Source organism: Podarcis melisellensis (genome assembly GCF_964234715.1).
Source record: "Podarcis melisellensis genome assembly, chromosome: 7".
Lineage (NCBI taxonomy): Eukaryota > Metazoa > Chordata > Lepidosauria > Squamata > Lacertidae > Podarcis > Podarcis melisellensis.
The window spans coordinates 57,043,653-57,071,214 of NC_138539.1; the positions used below are offsets into that span (position 1 = coordinate 57,043,653).

General features: G+C 45.1%; 1 protein-coding gene across 1 annotated transcript; it reads left to right on the top strand.

The window, feature by feature from the left end:
* Positions 1-1,936: 1,936 nt before the first annotated feature.
* Positions 1,937-27,437, top strand: LOC309374809 (cytidine monophosphate-N-acetylneuraminic acid hydroxylase-like; the record flags this gene model as incomplete). The annotated part of the gene is made up of 10 exons (XM_081919989.1): positions 1,937-2,037; positions 7,418-7,621; positions 9,167-9,258; positions 10,807-10,916; positions 19,100-19,290; positions 21,060-21,207; positions 23,856-23,937; positions 24,281-24,418; positions 25,838-25,973; positions 27,290-27,437. Exons 1-10 carry the CDS (start codon positions 1,952-1,954, stop codon positions 27,435-27,437), a joined length of 1,335 nt encoding a protein of 444 aa, XP_081776115.1. The 5' UTR covers positions 1,937-1,951.
* Between the last annotated feature and the right edge of the window lie 125 nt (positions 27,438-27,562).

A 27,562-nucleotide genomic window follows, 5' to 3' on the forward strand; every position in this document is an offset into this window, starting at 1 on the left:
AAAGCTGAACACATAACATGAAATGTGTTAAGATTCATGTGTTGTGCGGAGGAGAATGCAATTTGATAATTCCAGCAAATAACAATTTAGATTAAGTTTGTAGGGTGTTGAGATATATAGACTGTTTAACTCGTTAAGGATCTAGATACCGTACAACAAGTTTTTCAAGGCTGACCTAAACCACCTGCACCATTTCCACATGCAGAGAGATGATAAATGCTCTTGTATTTAGCATATGGTGTGTGGAATTTTAGCTACGTATTGAAATGTTCTACCATGGATACACTTCTATGTAGGCTCCAGATGGAGTAGAAGCAGTCAGGAAACATTTTTAGAAAATCACGGTTTGCAAACGGAATGGACTTGATATATCCAATTTACTATATTTAAAGCAACATGGAAGTAGATCCCCATTTCATTAGACTATAGGATACTGAAATACAGCTTCATTAGGCAGCAGTAAAGCTTTCCCACATCCCCTCCCCCAGTGCCTAAAATATTTTAAACCACACATGCTAAATACAATGATTAGTTGAGCCACATTAATTTTCGAGAAAGACATTTCCTTTGAGCTTTGAAGTTTTAATCGATGACCACAAAATGTCCTTGAAGGACATCACTCCTATGTGAACATTGCAGGTGTGGTTGCAGCAGTGGCAAAAATGAATGATCTTCCTCATTCTTTACTGAATTGATCAAGCACAAGGAAAGTTCAACAAGTGGGGGGGGGGGGAGGTGTGGGAACAAACCTGGCCCCAGTCAGGAACCTCTCATTTTGCAGCCTGTGTATTCCCAGTTGACTGCACATAACAGAGTCCATTAATTTTGGCTTGGCTGCCTGGGTATCCTGCAACAGTTGCAACAATTACCGTAAATTACCGTAAACGCTTTGTTGGCGTGTTGTGTTGAACCTACTTAATGGGAACAGGATTAAAGGTAGACCTGGATACTGATGACTTAGGAGACAGGCACAATCCCAAACTGGTGGCCTGTTGAATGATCAGATAAGATCAAAGCACATTTTGTTTTATCCTCAATCCATCTGCATACCTTCTAAAAATACAGGTTTATGTACACATCATCCTGTTTTTATATATAAAATTGAGGATATTATAGTAAGTTAAAATACATTTAAAAGAAAAAAAGAAAAATAGAAAAAGAAACCTGAAACAGAAAAAAAAACATTTTTAAAAGCAGAGGAAAATAGCAATAACAAAATAACCATAAATTATAATTAAAGTCACAAAACTATATAGTATATATATGTAGATGAATAAATGAATTGTTTCCCTCAAGTATACATTGATTCATGTGTCACTATGGTTTCAACAAATACATTCCAAAAATCATTTAATTTGTTCAGGCATAATCATTGTCTGAAAGTGAACTGTTCATAGGTTGCAAGAGTTGTCACGTCATATATCCATTAATTGAAGGAGGGCACATTTTTATCCTTCCAATGTATGAATAGAATATCTTTTTGCAGATGTTCTACCATTTGAGGCGGGAATTTTTAATGGCAGAGGGCACCTCCTTTTTTGCACCCTCTTACCACTATCTCTTATTACTTCTGTACAAGTCACACACAAAAATATTTAATTTAAAGATCTCTTGCCATCAGAGGGGAATCCCATTCTGTTTCACCACTTGAGGTGAAACAGGAAGATGTTGCCCTCACCAAAGTCTCACTTACTGGGGCGTCACAGTGGCAGCTTCTGGAAAAATATTTCAGGTGACAAATGGGTTTCGATAGTTGAATTTGTTGTCTTTTTACCTGTAATGCTTTCCTTATTGCTATATTTCTTACTGTTAATGTGTTGCTTCCCCCCCCCCATGTAATTTTTATGGAAATTCTAAAATCAGAGGAAATTTACAGAAAGAAAATAAGAAAGAAAAAGAGAGAGAGAAGAAGCTGAGGTGGGGGAGAAAATTAGGCAGCATCGATACAGACATGGAACACAAGTACAGGAGAGTATTTTTGAAGTTTAAAAATATAAAGGAAAATACCACAATAATTGCTGATATGTTGAATGTGAGGTAGATCCAGGAAAAATGTTGGTTTTAATTCCCTTGCTTTGTTATCATGTGATATAATAATAATATAATATAATAATAATAAATAATATTTAAATATTTAAAGCAACATGGAAGAAGATCCCCATTTCATTAGACTATAGGATACTGAAATACAGCTTCATTAGGCAGCAGTAAAGCTTTCCCACATCCCCTCCCCCAGCGAGGCCGGGCTCAGGGCGGGTAACAAGCAATAATAAAAACAAGTTGAATGATTACAACTTAAAACAAAATTAAAATACAACATTAAAATATTGAAACATTAAAATATTAAAATGCCTCATTAAAATGCCTCATCGCAGGAGGAGAAGGAAAAGAAAAAAGAAAGAGAGGGAGGGAGGGAATCAAATTGGCTCCAAGCCAAAGGCTGGTTATAAATTTCACAAATAATAAATGAATAAATAAAATGGAAAGGGCAGGAGTGCATTACTTCTAGATCAGGGGTCAGCAAACTTTTTCAGCAGGGGGCCAGTCTGCTGTCACTGGCGCTCTCTGATTTATTGACACAAAGCCAGCCAGTAATTTGGTGAACCTAGCCTTATCTGTGTCATTCGTGCACAGTGCACAGGGTTATTACCAATTTGGTGCTGTGGTTCAAGGGGGGCTTCAGTTAAGTTCTGGAGGCTCTGGGTGGAGCTCTGCCAGGTGGAAGCGGGCTGGGGCATCATTTCCCTGATTGAACATCCCACACAAATACCCAGGGGTGTTGTAAAGCTATCCAGGGGCCCTCAACCTTCTATAAAACTGAACATGCAAAGGGAAAGAAAAGAAAACGAGAAAATGTCCTCTTTCAATCCACGCTGGATTCTTGAGCCGTGCAAAGCGCCAGCTTCCGGAGTGACGTGAGGAGGGCTGTAGTCTGGTGGGCATCGGGTCATCTGGTGGGCGTTGGGCATCTTGGGTCTCTTCCAACAAGGCTGGAGCGATGTCTGGGCATCTGGGTCCAGTCTGGTGGGTGGTGTAGATCAAGTGTCACAGATGCCGGTGACTTTAACAGCTGTAGATAACAGGGCAGTCTCTGGCCGGTTTACCTGTCAAGAGAAGAGAAAAACAGACACGGCAGCGACTGCGCAGAACAAATTGATAGATAACATTCACACACAAGGCATAGTAACTCAAAGGGGATAGCATGGCAAGAAACTTTGCAAGGGGTTAACAGTTCTGTTCCTTGGGTTAAGTTTTGCCAGCTGAGATTTTTCAAAAGTCTTTTTCTCTGCGCACTAAGTGTGAGAGCTTTTGTGGTCTGTAAAACATGTTGCAAAATTTCAGTTCATCTGCCAAGTTTTTGCCAGTGTTAACCAAGAGGGGCACTGTGTCCCCTGGCTTCTGGCAAAGTATCAAAGTTTCAAAATTCCTATGTTATGCTGCGGCTCCTTTTTCAGAGTAAAATTGCACCTCAAAAGAAAAACTTGACAAAGTTCACAGAAAGCATTCACTTGCTTTTTCAAGAAAGTCACTTTCCAGGTTAGTACTTGGGGCAAGAGGGTGGGTAACCTTTGGCATTCTGGGTTTTTTGTCACTTGACTGTAAATCCTAATTGGCTCCAGGCAGTAGCAGGTCAGATAGCTGGCTGAATGCAGCAGTGTCCTTCTGTGATAACTGCCAAGAGATAAGCTACTCCAAGCGCCTGGCACAAGGGGGAAAAAAAGCTGATGTCCTGTTACTGCATGAATGAATGTTAGAAACAGTTAGTTCACTTGCTTCTGCAACAGTCTTTTAGCAAGAACAGAGATGAGAAGAAATCATTTTTGAGAATGTGTCGGTGGGGTGTGTCGGGCGTGGGGCCTGTGGGCATTCCATTTCCCAATGACCCTCTTGCCTGCAGATGGCGCACTGGCTTCTTCCCTAGGCGTCCTGCCCCTCCCGTGGACACCCTCCGGGATTGCATTTCTGGCTGCTGGCTTCTTTGAAGACAAACCCCTAATTATTTTGGCCAGGTCCTCTTCGAAAGAAAGAAGGATTCTGATTTAGGGTGCTTAGAGGTCTGTGGTCCTGGGCGTCGGATGACTCCAGGGGGTCGTACACTCGGTGGGGTGGGGCCAGCAAAGTGGAGTTTTAGCTGCCTCAATTGCAACATCAGTATTGTCCGCTGCCCTGAGGGCATGTATCTTGCAGATTTCCTCAATGGTCAGTATTGTAATCCTAAGGCTCCCTCGGGTTTAATTGTCTCTTTTTTTTAACAGTTCTGTCCTATGTGGCTCACAAAGCCTTCTGCTCTTTTTCTTTCTGTCAATTCACATCCTTGCATTGTGCTGCTTCTAGAACCAAGAAGCCACACCCAGCTCACTCTTTTGGATTGCTTACTGGCTCTATCTCACGCGGCTCTTTAAAATCTTCTGCTCTTTTCTTTCTGTCAATTCACATACTGAAATACTCTTTTGGACTGTCTGCTTGTCCATTTCACCTGATTCCTTCTGAATTTCACCATTCTTAACTTCCTCTTTTCTTTCTTCCTCAGTCTCTTTGCTTTGGGGGTTTGGGTAGGGGGAACCTCATTTAGCCCTGGTGCAGTTGCTGCATAGGGTGGAGGGGGGCTAATTATTCCTCCTTCCTCTTCTGGGTCTGGCAAGACTGCTGGGTTTTTTCTTCTAACTTGTACTTGCTGCCATACTGGGCACAGTTTGGCACGGCACGGGTAATCACAGTTCTACGTTTCCTAAGCCATGGGGGACGGTCAGGAACTTCACATTAGTGTTGGAGTCTATTTTTCATCAGGTTTTTAAAATCCCCAATCTTCTCCCCTTCGTGGCATCTTTCCAGTTTGTTCAGGAAACATTGCAGGGGGCCATGGGAGTTGTTTTACTGCTTTTTCTCCATGACCCTGGAACCCTGGAACACTTGGGATACTGGGACACTCCCTCCTCCTAACATAATTTCTCTCACTCAGTCACAGACCACACGTTGCTTTCAATGTCTCACACACTCAAAACATTCACTGGAGTGTCCCACACGCACATTCAGAAAAACCCACGCACCTCCCTCAACCCCCTTTTCACCAACACCAAAACCACAACCGGCAGCGCTTAGACTTTGACCAGGGCCCAAGGGCACCTTTTTCCCCTGCTTCTTCTGGGCACAAAACCAACAACCAACCACAACCGGCAGTGCTTAGACTTTGACCGGTGCCCAGCAGCACCCTTTTTGCTGCTTTTCTGGGCAAAACCAGTGGCACCTTTTCTACCCTACTGGTGGAGCTGATCAAACTCTCTTTGCTCCCACCTAACCCTGTGGAGCCTTACCTTTGTCCTCGAGGTACCTTCTTACGGCCATTGCTTTTTCTCCGGTCCTTGCTCTGTGTCCACTCAGGAACGGCTGGCAATTCCTCCCACGAACTTTGCAGGATGTGCACTGGAACTGCTGACACGAACCGAGCTGTTCACCACAGGGACGCCTTGGACTCACATCCCTTATCCTCAGGGAAAGCCACTTCCGGCCTGCCCAGGAGGTGGGGTTGCGGGCTTCTCGCCCACCCCACATGAGCGGGGGCTGGTCCCAGCCCCCGCGAGAGCAGGGGAATCCCGGCCGGGCCAGCCCCCCCCCAGCCAGCCATTCACTGGCTGTTTGGGGGGGGCGTGGTTTGCCCTATTTAGAGCCGGCACGGAGGGGGCTCGCCCTCTTTTCGCCGGCTCGCCCTCACGTTTTCCCACCCTCCCTCCCTTTAAGTAGGCTTAGGTAGGTCTTTGACTTTGCTATGGACTTCGGTCTGTCGCCGCAAGGGGCATGGTAGGAATTTTTCCCAATTGGCAATTTCTGGCCTTTTGGTTTTTCGCCTACCTTGTAGCAACTCGTCACAACTTCTCGGCATTTGGCGGTAGGCATTGGTAAGAAGGGGTTAAGAGGATGTGTGGGGGGGGAGGAACGCCATCACCTCCCCCCAGCGAGCGAAGGGTGGTCCGTTAAAGGACCCCGGGGGGCGTGGCCCTGTCCGAAGCCTATGGAGGTGTGGGCCAAAGGCACGCCCCAGAGCGGTGACCCGGGGGAGCTCCTAGTCGACGTGCCTCGCGGGAGTCTCCCCCGATATAAGGTTAACCCTTCCCCGTGTCTCCAGCAAATGGGCTGGAGCCGGATAGTCGTTAGGACCAATGCCTATGCCAATGCCTCTCATTCCTGAATTCAATAAAGTTGTGGCCTAATTCGCCCAATTAACCTTAAATTTGGTGTCTCGTGTCTTTATTTATCCTGGCGGGGGGGCGGGAACTCGCCACGCAATCTGTTTTTCCTGGCCAACGCACCAAGAAATGTTGCCTTATGAGGCTTTGCCTTCGGGTGGGAAAAATATTGCGCCTGGGAAAGGGAAGTGGGAGTCAAAAGACACTCAAGGAATAGTTTCGGAGAAAAGGCTTTTATTTCTACCATCCATGAACTGGTAGAAGGAGCAAGTGTGATAACTCACAAAAAGCATGCACGAGTTCACAATCATGTGCACAAACATATATACCCCTTTCCAGTTCCCTCCTCCTTTCTCCTCCCTCAGGAGTCCTGCCCCATGATGTGTTCCCCTGAGCATGTACAGAAAGCTGTCTTGGAACTATTGTGGACTCTTGGCAGGAAAGGGGGTGAGGGGTTTTCAGTGTGTTCCAGTTGTTTCATTCTTGTGCTTTGGCATGGTTCCCGGACAGAAAGTAAGTTGCAATGTGGTTCTTTAGCAAGGCCAGAAGGCATGAGAAAGGCCTGAGAAACAATGGACTGTTCTCTACCTTTGTTACAGCAGAGTGGAATGTTTCTGGTGCTTAGCTGCTGAGAAAAATGATTTTGAAAAGCTTTGAGAAGCTTTGAGCCTGCTTTGGGGGGGCTGACTTCGGGCCTAGGTGGGCTCACCTGTCCTCACCTCCTACATGACCTTGTTGGGGGCCGGACTATATTTTGAAAAAGAAAAAAAAAGAACGAATTCCTATGCCCCACAAATAACCCAGAGATGCCTTTTAAATAAAAGGACACATTCTACTCATGTAAAAACACACTGATTCCCGGACCATCCGCGGGCTGGATTTAGAAGGCGATTGAGCCAGATCTGGCCCCTGGGCCTTAGTTTGCCTAACCATGTTCTAGATACTAGGGAGATGGCTGAAATATGCAAAAAAAACCCACCCCTGATGTCCTTTAAAAAGACACATGCTTTAAACCCGAAAATAAACAGGAGAAGAAAAATGCTGTTGTTTCCTTGTCCTTGGTCCAGCTGAAGCATTCCAGCCCAGGGTTTGGGGAAGTCTTTGAAAGAGAATAATAAATATTGGCATCTAATTTGTTAAGCAAAATGAATTCTGAAGATGTTTTCTGATATGTTTTCTGAGAAACCCAAGCTTGTTTTGTTATCTCTTACTGCTCATTATTTGGTTTCAAATAGTGTGGAGCAAACCAGCAGGACACTGCTGTCACTTACACCTTCTGAGGTGGCTGTACTCAAGGAAGGGATAAATTTCCTAAAGAACAAAACGGATGGGAAGAATTACATCTTGTACAAGGAGAAGGACACGCTCCGTGCATGCAAGAACTTGTGCAAGCACCAAGGAGGATTGCTTATTAAAGATATTGAAGATCTGACACAAAAGTAAGGCCAGACTTTGCCCCATTTGCGCTCTCTCTTTCTGTTCGCAATAAATATACTCCCGTAAACTGATAAGCATGGGAAGTACTAAGAATTCAGATAGACAACTGTGTAGCATGCTGGGTTGTTGGGGTTTTTGGAAAGCTGATTGGTTAAACTTGAAACACTATTCCTTTGTGATGATGGGGCTCAAGATTTGCCCCAGTGAGAATGAGTCCATCTTAAAGATTGACATTGGCGGCAACTTGCCCTCAAGTCCATGATAAGTATTATTATTATTATTTACTATTTATACCCCACCCATCTGGCTGGGTTTCCCATGAGAACAAGGAATGTATTTTCTGCAGCAACAACAAAAAATAGTGTAGCTAAGGATCTTCATGATGATGACTGAAGTTCCAGAGCAGGCAAGTTGCCAAACAGGGCACCCCCTTTCCCCTCAAGTCCTCTTAGGTCACCCCCTAGCTCCACAGAACTGCACCACCAATGAGCCTGTTCAGAGGTGGCTCAAAGAGAGACGCATGCATTTAAAAGCTCTATCAAGGAGACCAGCATATTCAGATATATATGGCTGGCAGCAGTGGACCTGGGGGTCTCAAATATCAGTGGCACCCTGTGTGATGCCAAAAACTGGCAACCGCCTCCCCTTCCCGCCTCTGGCATTCCATTCTAAAGCATAATTGCTGCGTCCCCTGTGGAGGTCCTGTGGCTACGCACCCAGTGTGACTGAACTGGTTGCACTCTCCTAAATCTGCCTCTGTGGCTAGTTAATAAAAATGTTTTTGCAATATTTCTGCCATTTCTTCCTTAGCCCCTTCCCCCTTTTCTACCTTGTCCTGTCTTGCAGGTCCTTTCCCCACAGTTTTTTAAAAATGTAATCATATATTAGATGTAGCATATACTTTATATGTACAGATTATCTTGTCTTGTGTAATATTTTACATCTTCCCTGCAATTCCTAGAGTTTGGTCAGAATGTAGAGCAGAGAAAGAAATGGTGACTGGTCACTGATGCCTCCACTACAAAGTTCTCTAGTTCTCTAGCCTGATACCTCTCATACTTGACCCAGGATAATCCAATACTGTGCTTTATTCTCAGCTCTGCATTTTTGTAAGTTTAATAGATGTTATTACTGTATTGAAAAATCACTTGAAGATGCTCCATGAGAAGCATTTCCTAAATGAAGTAAATAAATAAAATCGGCCCAGCATTCTGGCTGTGTGAGATATTCAAAGCACATTGTTCCCCTCAAAGAATTCTGGGCACTGTAATTTTTGTGGGGGGGGGGGGTAAATGTTAGAGCCCGTAATCCTTCAAAGGGAAAGGTTGTGTTTCAAATGTGCTTTAAAAGTAGTGTGTACCCAGACTCTGACTATTATTCTATCCTAAAACTGCTTCCTTCTCTTTGTGCAATGCATCTTTCCCAACAACATGGCATCCGAGTTCATTGGCTAGCTTCGCGTTGCTAAATATTTATAATATTGCTCTAAGAATTTACACTTTAAAACCCCCATTGTTGTTATTTCTGTTGTTGACTTTTTAACCTAGATGTGTACGTTGCACTAAGCATAACTGGAAGCTGGATGTGAGCACAATGAAATACGTTAACCCCCCAGACAGCTTCTGCCAAGATGAACTAGGTAAAATGTAACGTCTGCTGCAGCTTTTTATAGCAGTGCCGCGCTTGTTATTTTCTTGCTCTGTGGCTTAATAGAAATACAAATCCAATTTGCTCAAGTTAAAGAGTTTGATTTGATTTATATTGCTTACTTTGTTGGCTGTCGTGCATAAAAGTCAAAAACAGTAAGGTATTGGATTGGTTTTTTAAAAGCCAAGCATGGCAAATGGTAAAAGCTATTTTTTAAAAACAAAACAACAACAACTTTTCCCCCCTACAGTAAAACATTTTTGAGTAAACATCTAATAACACTCGATTGGGAGCCGCCCAGAGTGGCCGGGGAAACTCAGCCAGATGGGTGGGGTATAAATAATAATTTATTATTATTATTAACCCTAACTCTGGATAATTCTAACTAGGGAGGTTCTGCCCCCACTTTGCCAACTACGTATCACTCCCCTCATGGTAACACCTTAGACCTTCTTTCCACCCCAGCCAACTAATAACTACTGCAAATGCCCCCTTTGCTCCCAGATACTTCCATCTGTCCCCCTCCAATTCCTTCTCTTTCCCTTCTGCCTGTCACCAGAGGACTAAAACGGTCATACTAACCTACCCTTGCTACGGTCATATTAACCTACCCATATTAACCAACCCCTATTGTCACACCCTTTGCTCGGAGCTGCCCCACCCTTTCCCTGCCTTTATAGCCTAGATAAACTTAAGCAGTAACAGGCAACACGTGGCTAATAATGTTCTAACAACATCTATGTAACCTGTGCTATTTCACAGTTCTTGAATAGAGAACATATGGGGGAGATGCAACTAATAAAACAAGTCAATATTGTATGAACAAAATGAGAGAAGGTAATCAATCAATATCACCGAGGCAAACAAGCCTTTCAATAGTCCCAATCCTGCAATCATGCGATAATAGAAGCTCAAAGCGTAGCATCGAACAAAATTAGACAATATAGTCCATCGGTACAGAAGGAGGCAAACAAGCCTTTCAACAGTCTCAATTATATAACTGTGTATGTTGTAACTCCAATTACATATTCAGCAGTACAACGGAGAGAAATAAAGCAATTAGGGTTGCTGTAAAAGACAATGAAACACAGCATTTACTGACTAGTGCTTGATTAATAGAACTCAAATAGCTGCTAGAAAATTCCGTTGCATGATATCCAGAATGGCTCACAGGCTGAGCCCAGGTTCCATTAGTGGAAGAGAACAGGGTTCTTCTGGTCCAGCAAAGATAGAGCTCTATATCATGGTATTTTATGTTCAGAGGGGTAGATGAGCAAAAGCTTCAGCCTCCAATCAAAGAAGATCTTGGAACTTTGCTCATTTTGTATGTAGACAGGTGCTTTGCTCTTGACCAGACCAAGGGAATATCTGGGAGACAGGTAAACAGGAAGAGAGTTCTCTCTTTCCTCCTGCCAGATAGTTCATTGAGAATCAGGCAACGAAACCAAAAATCAGTGCCTATGTGTTAGCTAGGTTTAGGGGTTATGAATGAAGCAGCAGCAGAAGCAGCAAAGCAGTGGTTTATTTCCTCTCCTTCTAGTTGTTGAAACAGGTCCAGATAATGGATTGGTGCTAGTTGAACTGAATCCTCCAAATCCATGGGATACAGAACCCAGAGAGCCTGAAGACCTGGCTTTTGGGGAGGTGCAGGTAAATAAAAATCACCAACTTTTTTATGTACTGGGGCTAGCCTCTATGGCCTAGTGTGCACATGGTGCCGAACTATTGTTTGTTTAACAAACTATGGGTAACTCATGAGTTTTCCCACAGACAATTACAAAAAAATAGGACTTCCGGGTTGACGCGATCGGTTTAATGGCGGATTCCCTCCGAGCTCCGGAGGGAATCGGCTCCATCGAGGACGGGTCTTGCCGCGCCGGCGACGCGGGGGCCCTTAGAAACCACAGGTGCTGATACCTGTGGACCTGGTGACTCGGTGGGCACCTTAAGCGCCCTCCTTGACAGTCGAAGAGCCTTTTTAAAGGCTGCGGAGAAGGTCTGAGGAGCGGCGTGGTGCTGAGAGTAGACCGCTGCCTCGGTGGAGCGAAGCCGCAAGCCATTGCCGGAGAGCATCAACTTTCTTCCTGACATTTGGACTGAAACAAACACCCTCGTGAGTAAAACGAAATTTGGATTTTAAAAGAAATTAACTCCTTTAATTTGGCGAACGGGGGGGCTGTGTCAAAAGGAAGTCCGCACCCCCCCCCTGCATGCACGATCTGAAGCAAGGAGCGAAAGCCTAAGATCGGATTAAAAAGATCTTCTTTTTGTCTTTTGGGACTGATAAAAGATTCCATCGATTTGCGAAAATAAGTCAAAAACAGTAAGGTATTGGATTGGTTTTTTAAAAGCCAAGCATGGCAAATGGTAAAAGCTATTTTTTAAAAACAAAACAACAACAACTTTTCCCCCCTACAGTAAAACATTTTTGAGTAAACATCTAATAACACTCGATTGGGAGCCGCCCAGAGTGGCCGGGGAAACTCAGCCAGATGGGTGGGGTATAAATAATAATTTATTATTATTATTAACCCTAACTCTGGATAATTCTAACTAGGGAGGTTCTGCCCCCACTTTGCCAACTACGTATCACTCCCCTCATGGTAACACCTTAGACCTTCTTTCCACCCCAGCCAACTAATAACTACTGCAAATGCCCCCTTTGCTCCCAGATACTTCCATCTGTCCCCCTCCAATTCCTTCTCTTTCCCTTCTGCCTGTCACCAGAGGACTAAAACGGTCATATTAACCTACCCTTGCTACGGTCATATTAACCTACCCATATTAACCAACCCCTATTGTCACACCCTTTGCTCGGAGCTGCCCCACCCTTTCCCTGCCTTTATAGCCTAGATAAACTTAAGCAGTAACAGGCAACACGTGGCTAATAATGTTCTAACAACATCTATGTAACCTGTGCTATTTCACAGTTCTTGAATAGAGAACATATGGGGGAGATGCAACTAATAAAACAAGTCAATATTGTATGAACAAAATGAGAGAAGGTAATCAATCAATATCACCGAGGCAAACAAGCCTTTCAATAGTCCCAATCCTGCAATCATGCGATAATAGAAGCTCAAAGCGTAGCATCGAACAAAATTAGACAATATAGTCCATCGGTACAGAAGGAGGCAAACAAGCCTTTCAACAGTCTCAATTATATAACTGTGTTTGTTGTAACTCCAATTACATATTCAGCAGTACAACGGAGAGAAATAAAGCAATTAGGGTTGCTGTAAAAGACAATGAAACACAGCATTTACTGACTAGTGCTTGATTAATAGAACTCAAATAGCTGCTAGAAAATTCCGTTGCATGATATCCAGAATGGCTCACAGGCTGAGCCCAGGTTCCATTAGTGGAAGAGAACAGGGTTCTTCTGGTCCAGCAAAGATAGAGCTCTATATCATGGTATTTTATGTTCAGAGGGGTAGATGAGCAAAAGCTTCAGCCTCCAATCAAAGAAGATCTTGGAACTTTGCTCATTTTGTATGTAGACAGGTGCTTTGCTCTTGACCAGACCAAGGGAATATCTGGGAGACAGGTAAACAGGAAGAGAGTTCTCTCTTTCCTCCTGCCAGATAGTTCATTGAGAATCAGGCAACGAAACCAAAAATCAGTGCCTATGTGTTAGCTAGGTTTAGGGGTTATGAATGAAGCAGCAGCAGAAGCAGCAAAGCAGTGGTTTATTTCCTCTCCTTCTAGTTGTTGAAACAGGTCCAGATAATGGATTGGTGCTAGTTGAACTGAATCCTCCAAATCCATGGGATACAGAACCCAGAGAGCCTGAAGACCTGGCTTTTGGGGAGGTGCAGGTAAATAAAAATCACCAACTTTTTTATGTACTGGGGCTAGCCTCTATGGCCTAGTGTGCACATGGTGCCGAACTATTGTTTGTTTAACAAACTATGGGTAACTCATGAGTTTTCCCACAGACAATTACAAAAAAATAGGACTTCCGGGTTGACGCGATCGGTTTAATGGCGGATTCCCTCCGAGCTCCGGAGGGAATCGGCTCCATCGAGGACGGGTCTTGCCGCGCCGGCGACGCGGGGGCCCTTAGAAACCACAGGTGCTGATACCTGTGGACCTGGTGACTCGGTGGGCACCTTAAGCGCCCTCCTTGACAGTCGAAGAGCCTTTTTAAAGGCTGCGGAGAAGGTCTGAGGAGCGGCGTAGTGCTGAGAGTAGACCGCTGCCTCGGTGGAGCGAAGCCGCAAGCCATTGCCAGAGAGCATCAACTTTCTTCCTGACATTTGGACTGAAACAAACACCCTCGTGAGTAAAACGAAATTTGGATTTTAAAAGAAATTAACTCCTTTAATTTGGCGAACGGGGGGGCTGTGTCAAAAGGAAGTCCGCACCCCCCCCTGCATGCACGATCTGAAGCAAGGAGCGAAAGCCTAAGATCGGATTAAAAAGTTCTTCTTTTTGTCTTTTGGGACTGATAAAAGATTCCATCGATTTGCGAAAATAAGCTTTTTTCTGTCTTTTCAAGTTGTGCTGGAGGAAGAGGTGTATTTGGGAAAATTTTTGGGAACCCCCACCCGGGATCCGGGAGTGTCCCGCATTAGCCTAGCCTGAAAGAAAGGGAGTTTGACAGCTGTCATCTGAGCTGTCAAACAGCGGAATCAAGATAAGAACTGTATCTTTATATCTCTCTGATCCAAAGGTGTTACATTTAACCAGAAGTGGCTGGAAATTAAGTAACAACAAGTAATAACAAAGTAATAGACTGTTGGTAAAGGGGAAAAAAATGGTAATCCCCCTAGGGGAAACCAGAGACATTACAATGGCTGCAGAAGGAAAATTACAAAGAGAAATAGAGAGAGCCCTTTTTCTCGTGGGAATTCTACAGGAGCAAGAGATAGCTATGGACAAACAGCTCGCGGCTTTGATTTCAAAAACAAGCAACTCTATTGATGGAACTGAGGATATGACCTTGAAAGATTCTGCAGCTGAACTGGAAAAAGTTTCTTTGAAGTTGGAGGACAAGGAGTCCGGAGGGCAAAAAGTACAGGAACAGGACTTCATGCAGCAAGGGGACAGAGAAGTTTATTGGATTATGGATTTTGAAAAGAGAAAAGTAAAGGAGGAAGTTTTTGGACACTATAGATGGGAAGCTGAAATAATGAAGAAATACAACTGGGACTTCCTCCTCTTTTCTGGCATTGGTGAACGTGATTTAAGGGAACATCTGGCAGAACCCCTGCAGCAAGTCTTTTCAACTAGGATTGACTGGAGAGAAGGTGAAGAGACCGCATTAGACCAGTGTTTCCCAACCGGTGTTCCGCGGCACACTGGTGTGCCGTGAGACCTTGCCTGGTGTGCCGTGGGAGGGAGGCGGGAGAGGCGGGGCGGCGGCGGCATCTCCTGCTGGATGCAAATCCAAACATGGCGGGCGCCTCCCTCGCTCCTTTGTAGGCGGACCATCGAGAGAGAAAGAAAAGGAGGCGAAAGAGCGAGAGAAGGCGCCTGCGCGGAAAGAGGAGCGAGCAGTGCGCCTGCAAGCCGCGGCGCCCGAGATCGCTTCTCCCCACCGCCCCTTGCTTCAAAAGAGGTCCGGGGACAGCGGAAAGCGCTGCCCCCGGACCTCTTTTGAAGCAAGGCTTTGCCGGGAGAAGCGATCTCCCCGCAGCCCCTTGCTTCAAAAGAGGTCCGGGGGCAGCGGGAAGCGCAGCACTTCTTCCCCGCTGCCCCCGGACCTCTTTTGAAGCAAGGGGCTGCGGGGAGATCGCTTCTCCCGGTGCTCCGAAGCGGGGCGGGGGGCGGGAACACCTGCCCCAGCCGCCCCGCTTCGGAACGCTGCTCCGAAGCGGGGCGGGGGGCGGGAACACCTGCCCCAGCCGCCTCCCTTCGAAACGCTGCTCCGAAGCGGGGCGGGGGGCGGGAACACCTGCCCCAGCCGCCCCGCTTCGGAACGCTGCTCCGAAGCGGGGCGGGGGGCGGGAACACCTGCCCCAGCCGCCCCGCTTCGGAACGCTGCTCCGAAGCGGGGCGGGGGGGCGGGAACACCTGCCCCAGCCGCCCCGCTTCGGAACGCTGCTCCGAAGCGGGGCGGGGGGGCGGGAACACCTGCCCCAGCCGCCTCGCTTCGGAACGCTGCTCCGAAGCGGGGCGGGGGGGGCGGGAACACCTGCCCCAGCCGCCCCGCTTCGGAGCGCTGCTCCGAAGCGGGGCGGTGGGGCGGGAACCTCGCACCCCGCCGCCGGGCATCGGAACGATGCCCCGATGCCGGGCGGTGGGGCGGGAACCTCTCCCCCCGCCGCCAGGCATCGGAACGATGCCCCGATGCCGGGCGGTGGGGCGGGAACCTCTCCCCCCGCCGCCAGGCATCGGAACGATGCCCCGATGCTGGGCGGTGGGGCGGGAACCTCTCCCCCCGCCGCCCGGCATCGGAACGATGCCCCGATGCCGGGCGGTGGGGCGGGAACCTCTCCCCCCGCCGCCCTGCATCAGAACGATGCCCCGATGCCGGGCGGTGGGGCGGGAACCTCGCACCCTGCCGCCGGGCATCGGAACGAGGTCCTGGACCTCTTCTGAAGGCAGGCGGGGGCAAAAGTCTTTGCTCCCCCCGCCTGCCTTCCCGGGACAGCGGAGACTTCTCCGCTGCCCCGGGCGATCTTAAAATGCTGGCGGGCGGGAGCGAAGTGTTCGCTGCCGACCCCCAGCATTTTAAAATCTCCTCGGGGCAGCGGAGACTTCGCTCCCGCCCGCCAGCATTTTAAAATCGCCCCGGGACAGCAGGGGCTTTTAAAATGCTGGCGGTCGGCAGCAAAGCCCTCCTGTCCCCGGAGCTTGCGGGGCGGGAGGTGGGAAGAAGGGCTTTTCTTCCCACCGCCAGCCTTCAGAACAGCCTTCTGAAGGCTGGCAGTGGGAAGAAAAGCCCTTGTCCCCGTCCCCCCCAGCCTTCAGAAGAGGTCGGGGGACAGACTGTCCCTGGACCTGGTCTGAAGGCGGTTTCCCTAGGAACGCATTGATTTTCAATGCATTCCTATGGGAAACCGTGCATTGCAAGACGAAAAACTCGCAAGACGAAGAGACTTGCGGAACGAATTAATTTCGTCTTGCGAGGCACCACTGTACTTTTTATATAGTCAATATAGGCACAGAGTTAATTTTTTTAACATTTTCTAATGGTGGTGTGCCTCGAGATTTTTTTCATGAAAGAAGTGTGCCTTTGCCCAAAAAAGGTTGGGAAACACTGCATTAGACATCCCTCGAGACTTGAAGACCAATAAGAAGGACTATCAACAAAACAGGCAGAGAGAGACTCAAATGGCGTTAGAGGCCTCAGATGTGAGGAATCCGGGCTAGGAGTTTTATAAGAGGGCAGATATCTAGGAAGGGACAGATATCCGGACAAGGAGGGAGGGGGAAAATAGAAAGTTTTAAAACTAGTTTATGACTTTTGGGTTTTATAATTTTGACTTATATTTTAATATGAAAATGGGGAAATTTATGGTATAAGAACCTCGATCGATCTTAGAAAAAGAATTTAAGGTATATAAGAAAATGGGATAAATAAGTTGGGCCTAATAAAGGGAATTAAGCTTAAATATAATAAGAAGAGGTTTAAGGAATGAAACAAGAACTTGCTGAATTAAGTTGGAAATTTGGGATGCATGGGTGGGGGTGGGGGGAAGTCAATGAAAGAGGGTTATGAAAGAATCTATTTGTGTTTATTTCTCTCTCTTTTTTTCTTTTTTTCCCTTTTCTTTCTACTTTTTCCTTTCTTCCTTCTTTTTTTGCTTTGTATTAAAATTTGAAAATTCAATAAAAATTATATTTAAAAAAAAAGACAATTACAAAAAAATACAGCTTCTTTCTCCTGAGTCTAGTTCATTTCCAAGCTATTACTACATTGTGATTTTTTTTCTTTTTTAACCTTTAAAAAAATAATTAAAAAATGCAGTAAAATGTGTGTGTGTGTGTTTTGATCCCTCAGACTGCAACAAAACTGGAAAACTGCACAAGCAAATTTACACAGGCAAATTTACTATTTCTAGATTGTGTGCTTTTGCACATTTCTTGGGTGGGGAAGTTTTTGCTGTTGTTGTTTGCATGCCCTGTCAGCACCTAATTGGCATAATCGAAATCAGAATGTAGGGACAAACAAAAGAAAATGCTCACTGGTATGAATGGGAAACATTGAAGTTCTTCCTCAGAGACAAATTCAAACACATGCAGGCTTTCACTAGTCTGGTCTAATCTGAATGGGGGGAAGTGAATTAGCAGCTAAATAATGCTCAGCAAGGACAAGCCCAGAGACCCCCAGTTTCTCATTCTCAACATCTTTCACAGTGAAAATTGTCACAATTCATTCAGCCACTCTGTAATCTTCCTCTCCTCCTCCAGCAATCCTGAAGTTCTGGATACACCTTAAGTTTGTGGCCTGTTTATTCAGCATTCTTTCAGATTTGATTGCACAAATCTTAGATGTTGTTAGATAATGCCCAGCCTTTATTAAGCATTCATTCTGATGATCAGGGATGATAGGAGTTATAGTCTAAAACATCTGAAGGGAACTCTGCCTCAGCCTAGTATACCTGAAGGAACGTCTCCACCCCTACCATTCAGCCCAGACACTGAGGTCAGCTCCGAGGGCCTTCTGGCCATTCCCTCACTGTGGGAAGTGAGGTTACAGGGAACCAGGCAGAGGGCCTTCTCGGTAGTGGTGCCCGCCCTGTGGAATTCTCTCCCATCAGATGTCAAGGAAATAAACAACTATCTGACTTTTAGAAGACATCTGAAGGCAGCCCTGTATTGGGAAATTTTTAATGTCTAATGTTTTGCAAAGTTTTATGTGTTGTAAGCCACCCAGAGTGGCTGGGGAAACCCAGACAAATGGGTGGAGTAGAAATAATAACATTATTATTATTGTTATTACTAGGTTGGGGAAGTCTCTCTATGTTTAGTGTGCCTCCCAAGAAGGGAACATATTCTCATCCTGGCCTTCTCATGTGTCTCCAAGAGGATCTCAACCCAATGCAAGTCTCCCACCCACACCAATTCTGAATGCTCTTAGCAGTTCCTATTTGGCCTCTGGCCTCTGCACAAAGTTTAGATATGCTAGCTACCCATCTGACTGGGCACCCTCCCTATTCAGTGTTAGCCAGAAGCGGGGAGGTGGGGAAACGGGAGCTGATGTGCTTGTGTGAACATAAAAGTACAGAATGTGTGAAACAGAAGTGGCAGTATGTGTGGACCTTTGGGGAGGGGGCACAGTGGAAGCAGACAAAGCAGAGGAAATGTTTTTGGCAGTGAGGCAAGGTCACCTAGTCTCTTTTTTCCCCTCTGGGGATGGCCAAAGGAAGAGGCACTCCCTGCCCAGCTGCATGTTTTGGGGCGTAGCAGCCAAAGAGCAAAGCCAGCCATTGGGCTGTATTTTCTTCTGCAGAAAGGAAGTGGAAATCTTCTCTAACATCCGCTCTCAAAATATCACCATGGGGACATAATAGAATCATAGAACTGCAGAGAAGGAAGGGACCCTGAGGATCACCTAGTGCAACTCCCTGCAATGCAGGAATATGCAGCTGCCCTATACAGGGATCAAACCTGCAACCTTGGCATCATCAGCACCACACTCTAACCACACTCTGAGCTGGCCACGCTAGGAAACAGTCAGTGGCGTAGCATGGGTTGTCAGCACCCAGGGCAAGGCAAGTAATTTGCACCCCCTAACCCTAACCCCCAGATGTTGCGCCCGGTGCGGCCGGCCCCCCCTGCACCCCCCACGCTACGCCACTGGAAACAGTTCTTTTCTTTTCAGGCACACGGAACATGACAACACTGATCCATCTCAGTCTTGGGTTTCTGTCTGCTCTTAGGTAACTTATGTAACTCATGCATGTATGGACCTCAAACTTGGAGACAGAAGAATGATCTTCGATCCGTGGCTCGTTGGCCCTGCTTTTGCGCGCGGATGGTGGTTGCTTCATGAGCCACCCAGCGACTGGCTGGAAAGACTGTGTCGTGCAGATCTAATTTACATCAGCCACATGCATTCTGATCATCTCAGGTATCTGTGCGTATGATAAAAAAGAGAGGGGAAATTACTTATGCTGTCATCTTATGCATTCTTACCTGGGGCTGGTGGTGTGCAAGCTGTATGGCTTTGTCCCATGCTGCTCTGGTGACACAGGCATATAAGGAAGCATATAAGTAGCACATGCCAAAGTTCTGCCTCCTGGATGGCATTTATAAGGAAAGGAAGAACATCATTAGTCGTGCCATTCTTGTGCATAGTTACTGATGCCTGCCACCCCAATCTCCAAGTGGTTTGAGATTCTAGGGATTCCAGGCGCTTACTCAGGGTTCAGTTTCCTTCGGAATGAGGGGCAGTGGAGACTGCGGTGTCTGTAGAATATATGGTTTACAGTGGTACCTCAGGTTACAAACGCTTCAGGTTACAGATGCTTCAGGTTACAGACTCCACTCACCCGGAAGTAGTACCTCAGGTTAAGAACTTTACTTCAGGATAAGAACAGAAATCGTGCGGAGGCAGTATGGCAGCAGCAGAAGGCCCCATTAGCTAAAGTGGTACCTCAGGTTAAGATCAGTTTCAGGTGAAGAACGGACCTCCAGAACAAATTAAGTTCTTAACCAGAGGTACCACTGTATTTACACATATATGCAACCTGAGCCTGCGATGGAGGAGCTCACAGCATTAAAGGTCCAAGAGGGCCTTGGTCCATAGCCACAGCTTTGGATTCAAGCAGAATCCAATATGCCTATGGGTGGCCTTGAAGTGAGCTTCACTTGGCTTTCTCACTCTCCAGGAATCCTGGTCCCATTATTTTAGTGCTTTTCACTATATATAGCTGACACCACCACCCCAGTAAAGTGACTTGAGGATTGACCGAGAGTGGCCACCAAGACCATATAACACCAGTCCTGAAAGACCTACATTGGCTCCCAGTACGTTTCCGAGCACAATTCAAAGTGTTGGTGCTGACCTTTAAAGCCCTAAGCAGCCTTAGTCCTGTATACCTGAAGGAGCTTCTCCACCCCCATTGTCCAGCCCAGACACTGAGATCCAGTTCCAAGGGCCTTCTGGTGGTTCCCACACTGCGAGACATAAAGCTACAGGGAACCAGGCAGGGAGCCTTCTTGGTAGTGGCGGCCTCCCTGTGGACACTCACCCATCAGATGTCAAGGAAATAAACAACTATCTGGCTTTTAGAAGATATCTGAAGGCAACCCTGTTTAGGGAAGTTTTTAATGTTTGATGTTATTTCCTGTTTTTCATATTCTGTTGGGAGCCGCCCAGAGTGGCTGGGGAAACCCAACCAGATGGGTAGGGTAAGTAAAGGTACCCCTGCCCGTACGGGCCAGTCGTGTCCGACTCTAGGGTTGCGTGCTCATCTCGCTCTAGAGGCCGTGAGCCGGCGCTGTCCGAAGACACTTCCGAGTCACGTGGCCAGCATGACGAAGCTGCAGCTGGCGAGCCAGCACCAGCACAGCACACGGAAACGCCGTTTACCTCCCCGCTATAAAGCGGTCCCTATTTATCTACTTGCACTTAAGAGTGCTTTTGAACTGCTAGGTGGGCAGGAGCTGGGACCAAAAGATGGGAGCTCACCCCACCGCGGGGATTCGAACTGCCGACCATACGATCGGCAAGTCCTAGGCACTGAGGTTTTACCCACAGCGCCACCCGCGTCCCCCAATATTCTGTTGGGCGCCGCCCAGAGTGGCTGGGGAAACCCAACCAGATGGGTAGGGTATAAATATGTTATTGTCCTTTGTTTGTTTGTTTCCTACTCTCCTACTTTTCCTACTCTCCAGTTACTCTACATTGAAGAAACTTGCGGAGAGGAGGCCAGATGTGCCCATTTATGTTGGGAAGACAGAACGGCCTGTATTCTGGTACCTCAAACAGAGTGGTGTAAAGCTGACCAATATTAACATTGTCCCATTTGGAGTTTGGCAACAGGTCTGATGTCTTGACATTTTCTGAAGTTTATATTTTCTAAAGTTTGGAAATAATCCAGAAGTTTCTAATCAGAACACTACCAGACCATGAATAAGCAACAATATTTTTAAATTAATTAATTAATAATTAATAAATAATAAAAATCCCTAACACACAATTCTTGCACGCCACCCAAATTTCCAAGCAGCTTGAGACTCCAGGGCTTCCAAATGCTTATGCAGGGTTCAGTTTCCTTGGAACGACAGACATTGAAGACTGTGGTATCTTTAGGCTATATGGTTTATTTACGCATACAACCTGAGTTTACGATGGAGCGGTTCACGGCATTAACACCTCTTGCTTCTCCCATAGCCACAACCTTGCATTCAAACAGAAATCAAGAATGTCTCTCCCTCCCTCCCTCCCTTTCACATATCAACTCTTGTTTTTGCTAAAACAACAACAACAAAAATTCCTTCCAGTAGCACCTTAAAGACCAACTAAGTTAGTTCCTGGTATGAGCTTTCGTGTGCATGCACACTTCTTCCGATACCAAAAACTTGTTTTTGCTAGTTGAGGGAGGGGAGCCCACCCATTTTCCCTCTGGCGCATAGCTGCTTCCTTTGTTACCCTAACAACTCACACTTAGGGCCATTACCAAGAAACTGGCCTGGCTATTCCAACAATTGAATACTTGCTGGATCCGGGAATTAGAAGGGACTCAGACATATAGCCTAATACCCACCCACCCCAACAATATTGACAGAATTAGGGAATTGAGGTCCCAATGCTCCCAGTACTCATCACATATATATCCTAAGATGGAATGTAAACATATAGGGTGAGCCGATGAAGCAAGACTCTTGACTCAAGTTGACTCTGCTTCATGTTGACTCTTGTTGGGGGCCATGAATGAGTGCTCTTTGCTGGTTCCCGCAGCAGCCACTAGCTCACCACCTCATGCTACTTGGACATGTCCAACCAGTTCAGAGACAACTGGTGGACCTAATCACCACACTATCATCTGATCCACAAGGAACTACCCAGCGTTCCTCAAAAATATCCTATCCTTGTTGCTACTAAAATGTATTCTGAGGAGGAGGAGGAGCATTACTAACACCAATAACACCAGAGGGTGCATTACTAACAATAAGTTTAGTAGTAACAAGATACTTATGGATAAATAATCATGCAGCAGACTGTTGCTTGCAATTAAGGTTGGGTAAATCTGTCAATTTCTATTGGTTTCTATCCATCCTGATCTTAAACACAGTTCTCAACAGTTCTACATAACCTTGCATTTAAAAAACCAACCAACCAACCAACCACAACAACATGTTCATGGAAGTTGATCAGGATTTTATTCAAATTTATTCTATTATACACATGTTTCTATGCAATTTCCCCTAATATACACCTTAGGAAGCCATAGCACACCAATGCCATTCTAGATTGCATTCCAGTAACTTTTTTTAAAAAAATAATTTTTATTAACCGACCAATCAAATCAAATCAAATCACATAAATTACAAATTACAAAGCCGAATTTTAAATTTTTGTTGGGGGTACCCATATTTCAAGTTCTGAAGGGGATCCAATCATCTTATTGCTGCTGCTTTAATGTCCACAAATCTGTCCAAATAATGTTCACAATTCTATCCAATCCTTTCTTGTTGCTTTCCACATCTCTTCTTGTTATTTTCATATATTTTTCCTTTCTCTTTGTCACCTCTGATAGTCTCCACAAGCGGATTGAAAAAAATTGTAATCCTGTGTGGGTTCTTCCATTCGTAGAGTGGAAGAGTCATATCTCGTTAATCTTCACAGGTCTGTCACTCCCTTTCTCAGTCCTCTGAGGAGGTTCTGCTAGCAATCCAGTATGAAAACAAATCCATAGCTTCCTCCTCCCAATCATCAATCTTTTGACAGAACCTGCCAACATGGAGACCTCTTTTTATTGCTGCGTCATTCCAAAAGCCCTTGTTCTTTTCTCGATCTCCATAAGGCAGACTTTTGGTTAGTAATTCATTTCCACACAGTTTTTAATCATCCTGCTTAGGTCAGTTTTGCAACGGTTCTTTCTTGGGGAGGGGTTACTGGTTAATCACATAGAAGAAAAGAAAAAAAGTCCCCCCCATCCAGTCCCGACATACCGAACCTTTGATGTATCTTCTTCATGATATATTCCTGTTAAATCCAACCCATCACTCTACTTTCACAGAGGTCTCTTCAATTAGCAGTCTTCACTCCCGTTCTTCACTTGAAATATGTGCATTTGCTTCTTTCTAATTGTTTATTTCGAGCTACTGCAACCAGTGCGCGATCAGAGACAGCGTCCGGGAGAGCCGGACCCACACAAGGGCTTTGTGCCTAGTGCCCTCACCCCCTTCTTTCGAATCAAGGGGTGATTTATGGCCACAGCAGGCAAGGCAGCGTTCCCCATATCCTTGGGGCAACGAGGAAGGCTGCATACTCCCATATCAGCCTCTTAATTACCTCGTGTGAGCCGGAGAGATGGTATTGTCGGCCATCTTCCAATGCGCCCCTAGCGGCCCCCTGTATTCCAATAACTTTTTTAAGGGATTACAGCCAATCATAGACACTGTTTTCTATAAATAAAAATGTCCATGTCAAAATTCATAGTAACATATGCTTTGATTTCTTTTAAGGTGGACAGGAATCTTAGATTTATGATACTGATGGATGGTGTTCACCCTGAAATAGATACTTGCATCATTATTGAATATAAAGGTACCTGAATGTAACAGTAATTACTATGTTGCATTTGATACTTTTTTTGTACTGTGCTTCAAATAAAAAAGTGGAATGATTCAGATACTCTGTATGATTAGTGCAATTTTTCTGTTTTCCAGCTTTGACCTACTTTGAGGTTATTCGTAACTTCAGATTATTGTACTTTACTTTTGTAAAGAAAAACCATTCTTGCTCCTTTACACTTCAGGTTTCTAACAAAAGCTCCCAGTGCCTAAAATATGGTCCTTTCACCTTGCTCTGAAATCTCAGCCAGTTCTGGCCTGATCTTGCTGGGAAGATGTTGGGACACAATTTTAATTGAGAGTTTATCTTTGCATAGGGCACAAAATTCTGAATACAGTGGACTGCACCAGGCCCAATGGTGGAAAGCTTCCAGAGAAGGTTGACCTCATGATGAGTGACTTTGCAGGTGGAGCATCAGGATTCCCAATGGTATACAGCGGAGGAAATTACACTGGTAATGAACCAATGCATTCTTCTAGATAAGATGTCCATTTTTCATAATATTTTGAAGCCTCCATTAGCCAACACTTTTATTTCAAGCCAACACCTCCCTTATCTCTTGAGAGACAAACTAGCAAGCACACACAGCAACATATTTTTTTTAATTTGCCCCAAAGAAAAACATGGAGGAAACGTGAGAAGAAGCAAGAGCTCTTTCTATGTTGTCAGATATCAACCCAACAACATAAACCAGGTATTGGCAAACTCCGGCCCTCCAGATGTTTGGGACTACAATTCCCATCATCCCTAGCTAACAGGACCAGTGGTCAGGGATGGTGGGAATTGTAGTCTCAAACATCTGGAGGGCTGGAGTTTGCCTATGCCTGACATAAGCATACCCAGGCAACGTTAACCATCAAAACTAAAACCCACCCAGGCAACAAACAAAAAAACGCTCACCCCCAACTCAAGCATACCTGGGCAACATCCATCCCCGTCCCACTGAAATCTGCCCAATCAAATGTGTGTGTACATGTGTGTGTATGTTTGTTTGTTTGTACACACACACTGTTCCTGGACTCACAATGAAGCACTCATACCACAAACACTTGGTGACCAAAAGCAGCAAAAGGTCCATGTCAATTAACCCAGAAGAGTATTTAAAAGCTTGGAAAAAATATGGAATACCCCAGGCATAGGCAAACTCTGGCCCTCCAGATGTTTGGGGCTACAGTTCCCACCATCCTTGACCACTGGTCCTGTTAGCTAGAGATGATGGGAATTGTAGTCCCAAGCATCTGGAGGGCCGGAGTTTGCTATGCCTGGAATACCCCCTTGTCTGTTATCATGTACAGGCATTCTGGGACCCTGCACACTTGAGTGAAATGCACATAAGTGGGAGGCCTGCTGCAGTAAATACATCTTCCTGCCCAACAGCTGTTGAGTGGGGTAGCGCAGCAGTAGCAAAAGCTTTCGCGTGCCATTTTTGAGCCGTGGGAGTCTTATTTTCTGGACTTTTGGCTCACTGATGTCCCTCTGGGAAGGGTCTCCTCATGAACCACAAGGGCTTTCCAGGTCTTTCCTGACATTTCAGGTTAGAATTGAATTATTTATTTATTTATTTTATTGAATTATTTATTTATTCAATTAACTTGCATGCGGCTGCGTAGATTGTGCACAAGTGGAGGGAGGGATGCCTGTAGCAGTGAGACAGATCTTCTGTGCAGTCTCTTCCCCTGATTTCTTTCCACTGGACAGATGGCCCTTCTAGATTTCTCTTGCTCTGCTTCAAGTGTGAAGGTGATGCTGATGGAGGTGATCAATAATAATAATTAGTAATGAAGAACATAACTTAAAATCTTTGTGGGACAATTAAGATCCCCCCCCCCCCAGATTGCACAACCTAGGTCCAATAAGTGCTTTTGTTTTTCAGAGGAGAAGAAAGCCCAGTTTATTAAAATCGAAAGGAAGAAGCTGCTGAATTACAAGGCCCAGCTAGTTACTGATCTGAAGCCCAAAATCTACTGTCCTTTTGCGGGATATTTTGTTGAAGCTCATCCTTCTGACAGGTACTGTCTTCCTGTTCACTCTTTAGTCACCAGTTGTATCACAATAATTTTGCACAAATGTGATCAGTGACGATGTGTGAAACAATGTGTGAACTGAAATAGAGCTAGCCTGCAAGATTTGCACTCCTCCAAATTTTGCAGTGCATTTCTCCAGCCAAACGGTGTTTGCAAAAATGCATATATTGGGGAAAGGTGTACATAAAAATAAAGATATTAGTGAAAATAACATACAAAAATGCTTTATAGTAAGGGAAATTGCTTGCGAAAATGTGCACATTAGTCAAACCTGCATATTAAAATGTGTCTATTAGGAGAAAATTGCACTGAAATGCTGGTGATTTTTCGGGATGATTTTAAAAACAAACTGCAAATTGCTGGAAAATATGGAGAACTGAATTTCAGACTGGAAAAATAAGAAAGTGAGAGAATAGAAATTAACAGATCCTTCCATTCTTATCCCCCCCCCTTTGCAAATAAATAAATTAAAATGCCACCTGCTTTGAATTTTTAATGGAGGTGGGGGTTATTATAGGCATTTCTGTGTAATGTGTGGTTAGCCCTTTCCTACCTAATAATGTGATTAGCATTTAAGCCTAAGAAGAAGACTATCAAATAATGCTGGAATCAGTGCTGTGTTCCTTTCCAACCTATTTTCATAATTTCCACCATGGCACAGAATGTATTGGCTTATTACCAATTGGTAAATGGCCTTCTAAATGTGGAATAAATCTTCCACTAGTAGAAAAATTGTTTTATCATTGCAGGAGAGACTTGCCAATAAAAGTGAAATTAAATCCAAGGTTGTCTTGTCCTGGTCTGATAGCAGTGAGGCAGGGCAGGACCACAGACAGCTCCAAATGAAGAACTTGCTCTGAGTAAGGTTGAGATCACTCTGAGCTTTGAAAGTTTTGGAACCCAGACTACCTGTCCCTAAATCCATCCTCTTGTTGAGGATAACTACAGATTCTTAAGCATTCTGACCTGAAGAGAGGGACTCTTTATCTGTTCCATAGCCTTATTGAACTCGCTACACCACTTCATCAGTAAGGTACTGTGGGAGATAAAGCTATAGTTTGTTAAGGATGCTGGAAACTATGGTTCTGTAAGGGGGAAACTACACTTCCCATGATTCTTTGGGGAAAGTCATGTGCTTTAGGTGTATGGTGCAGATCTGCACCATCTATCTTCAACTATCTTCCACTTAATCTTGTTCTCTTGTACAAGTAAACAACGCTAGTGGCTATTTTCCTTCCACTCATGATTTTGTGTCTCCAGTGCTATGGAAACATCCAATTGTGTGTCTTTCCTTAACCTAGTTACATCAAAGAAACAAATCTCAAAAATGACCCAGAGGAGTTGAACAGACTAATTAAAAAAAAATCTGAAGAAGTTTCAACATGGACACCAAAACCTGGAGCCACTTTGGACCTGGCAAGGATGCTCAGAGATCCAACAGACAGGTGATCCTAATGTACTTCAAATTAAGTATTTATTGAATTTCTATAATTAGGTTTTGAATGTTTGTAATGCCAATAAATCTGTTAATCAGTTTTTGTTGAAGTGCTTCACTGGTGTGGGCAGGAGAAGCA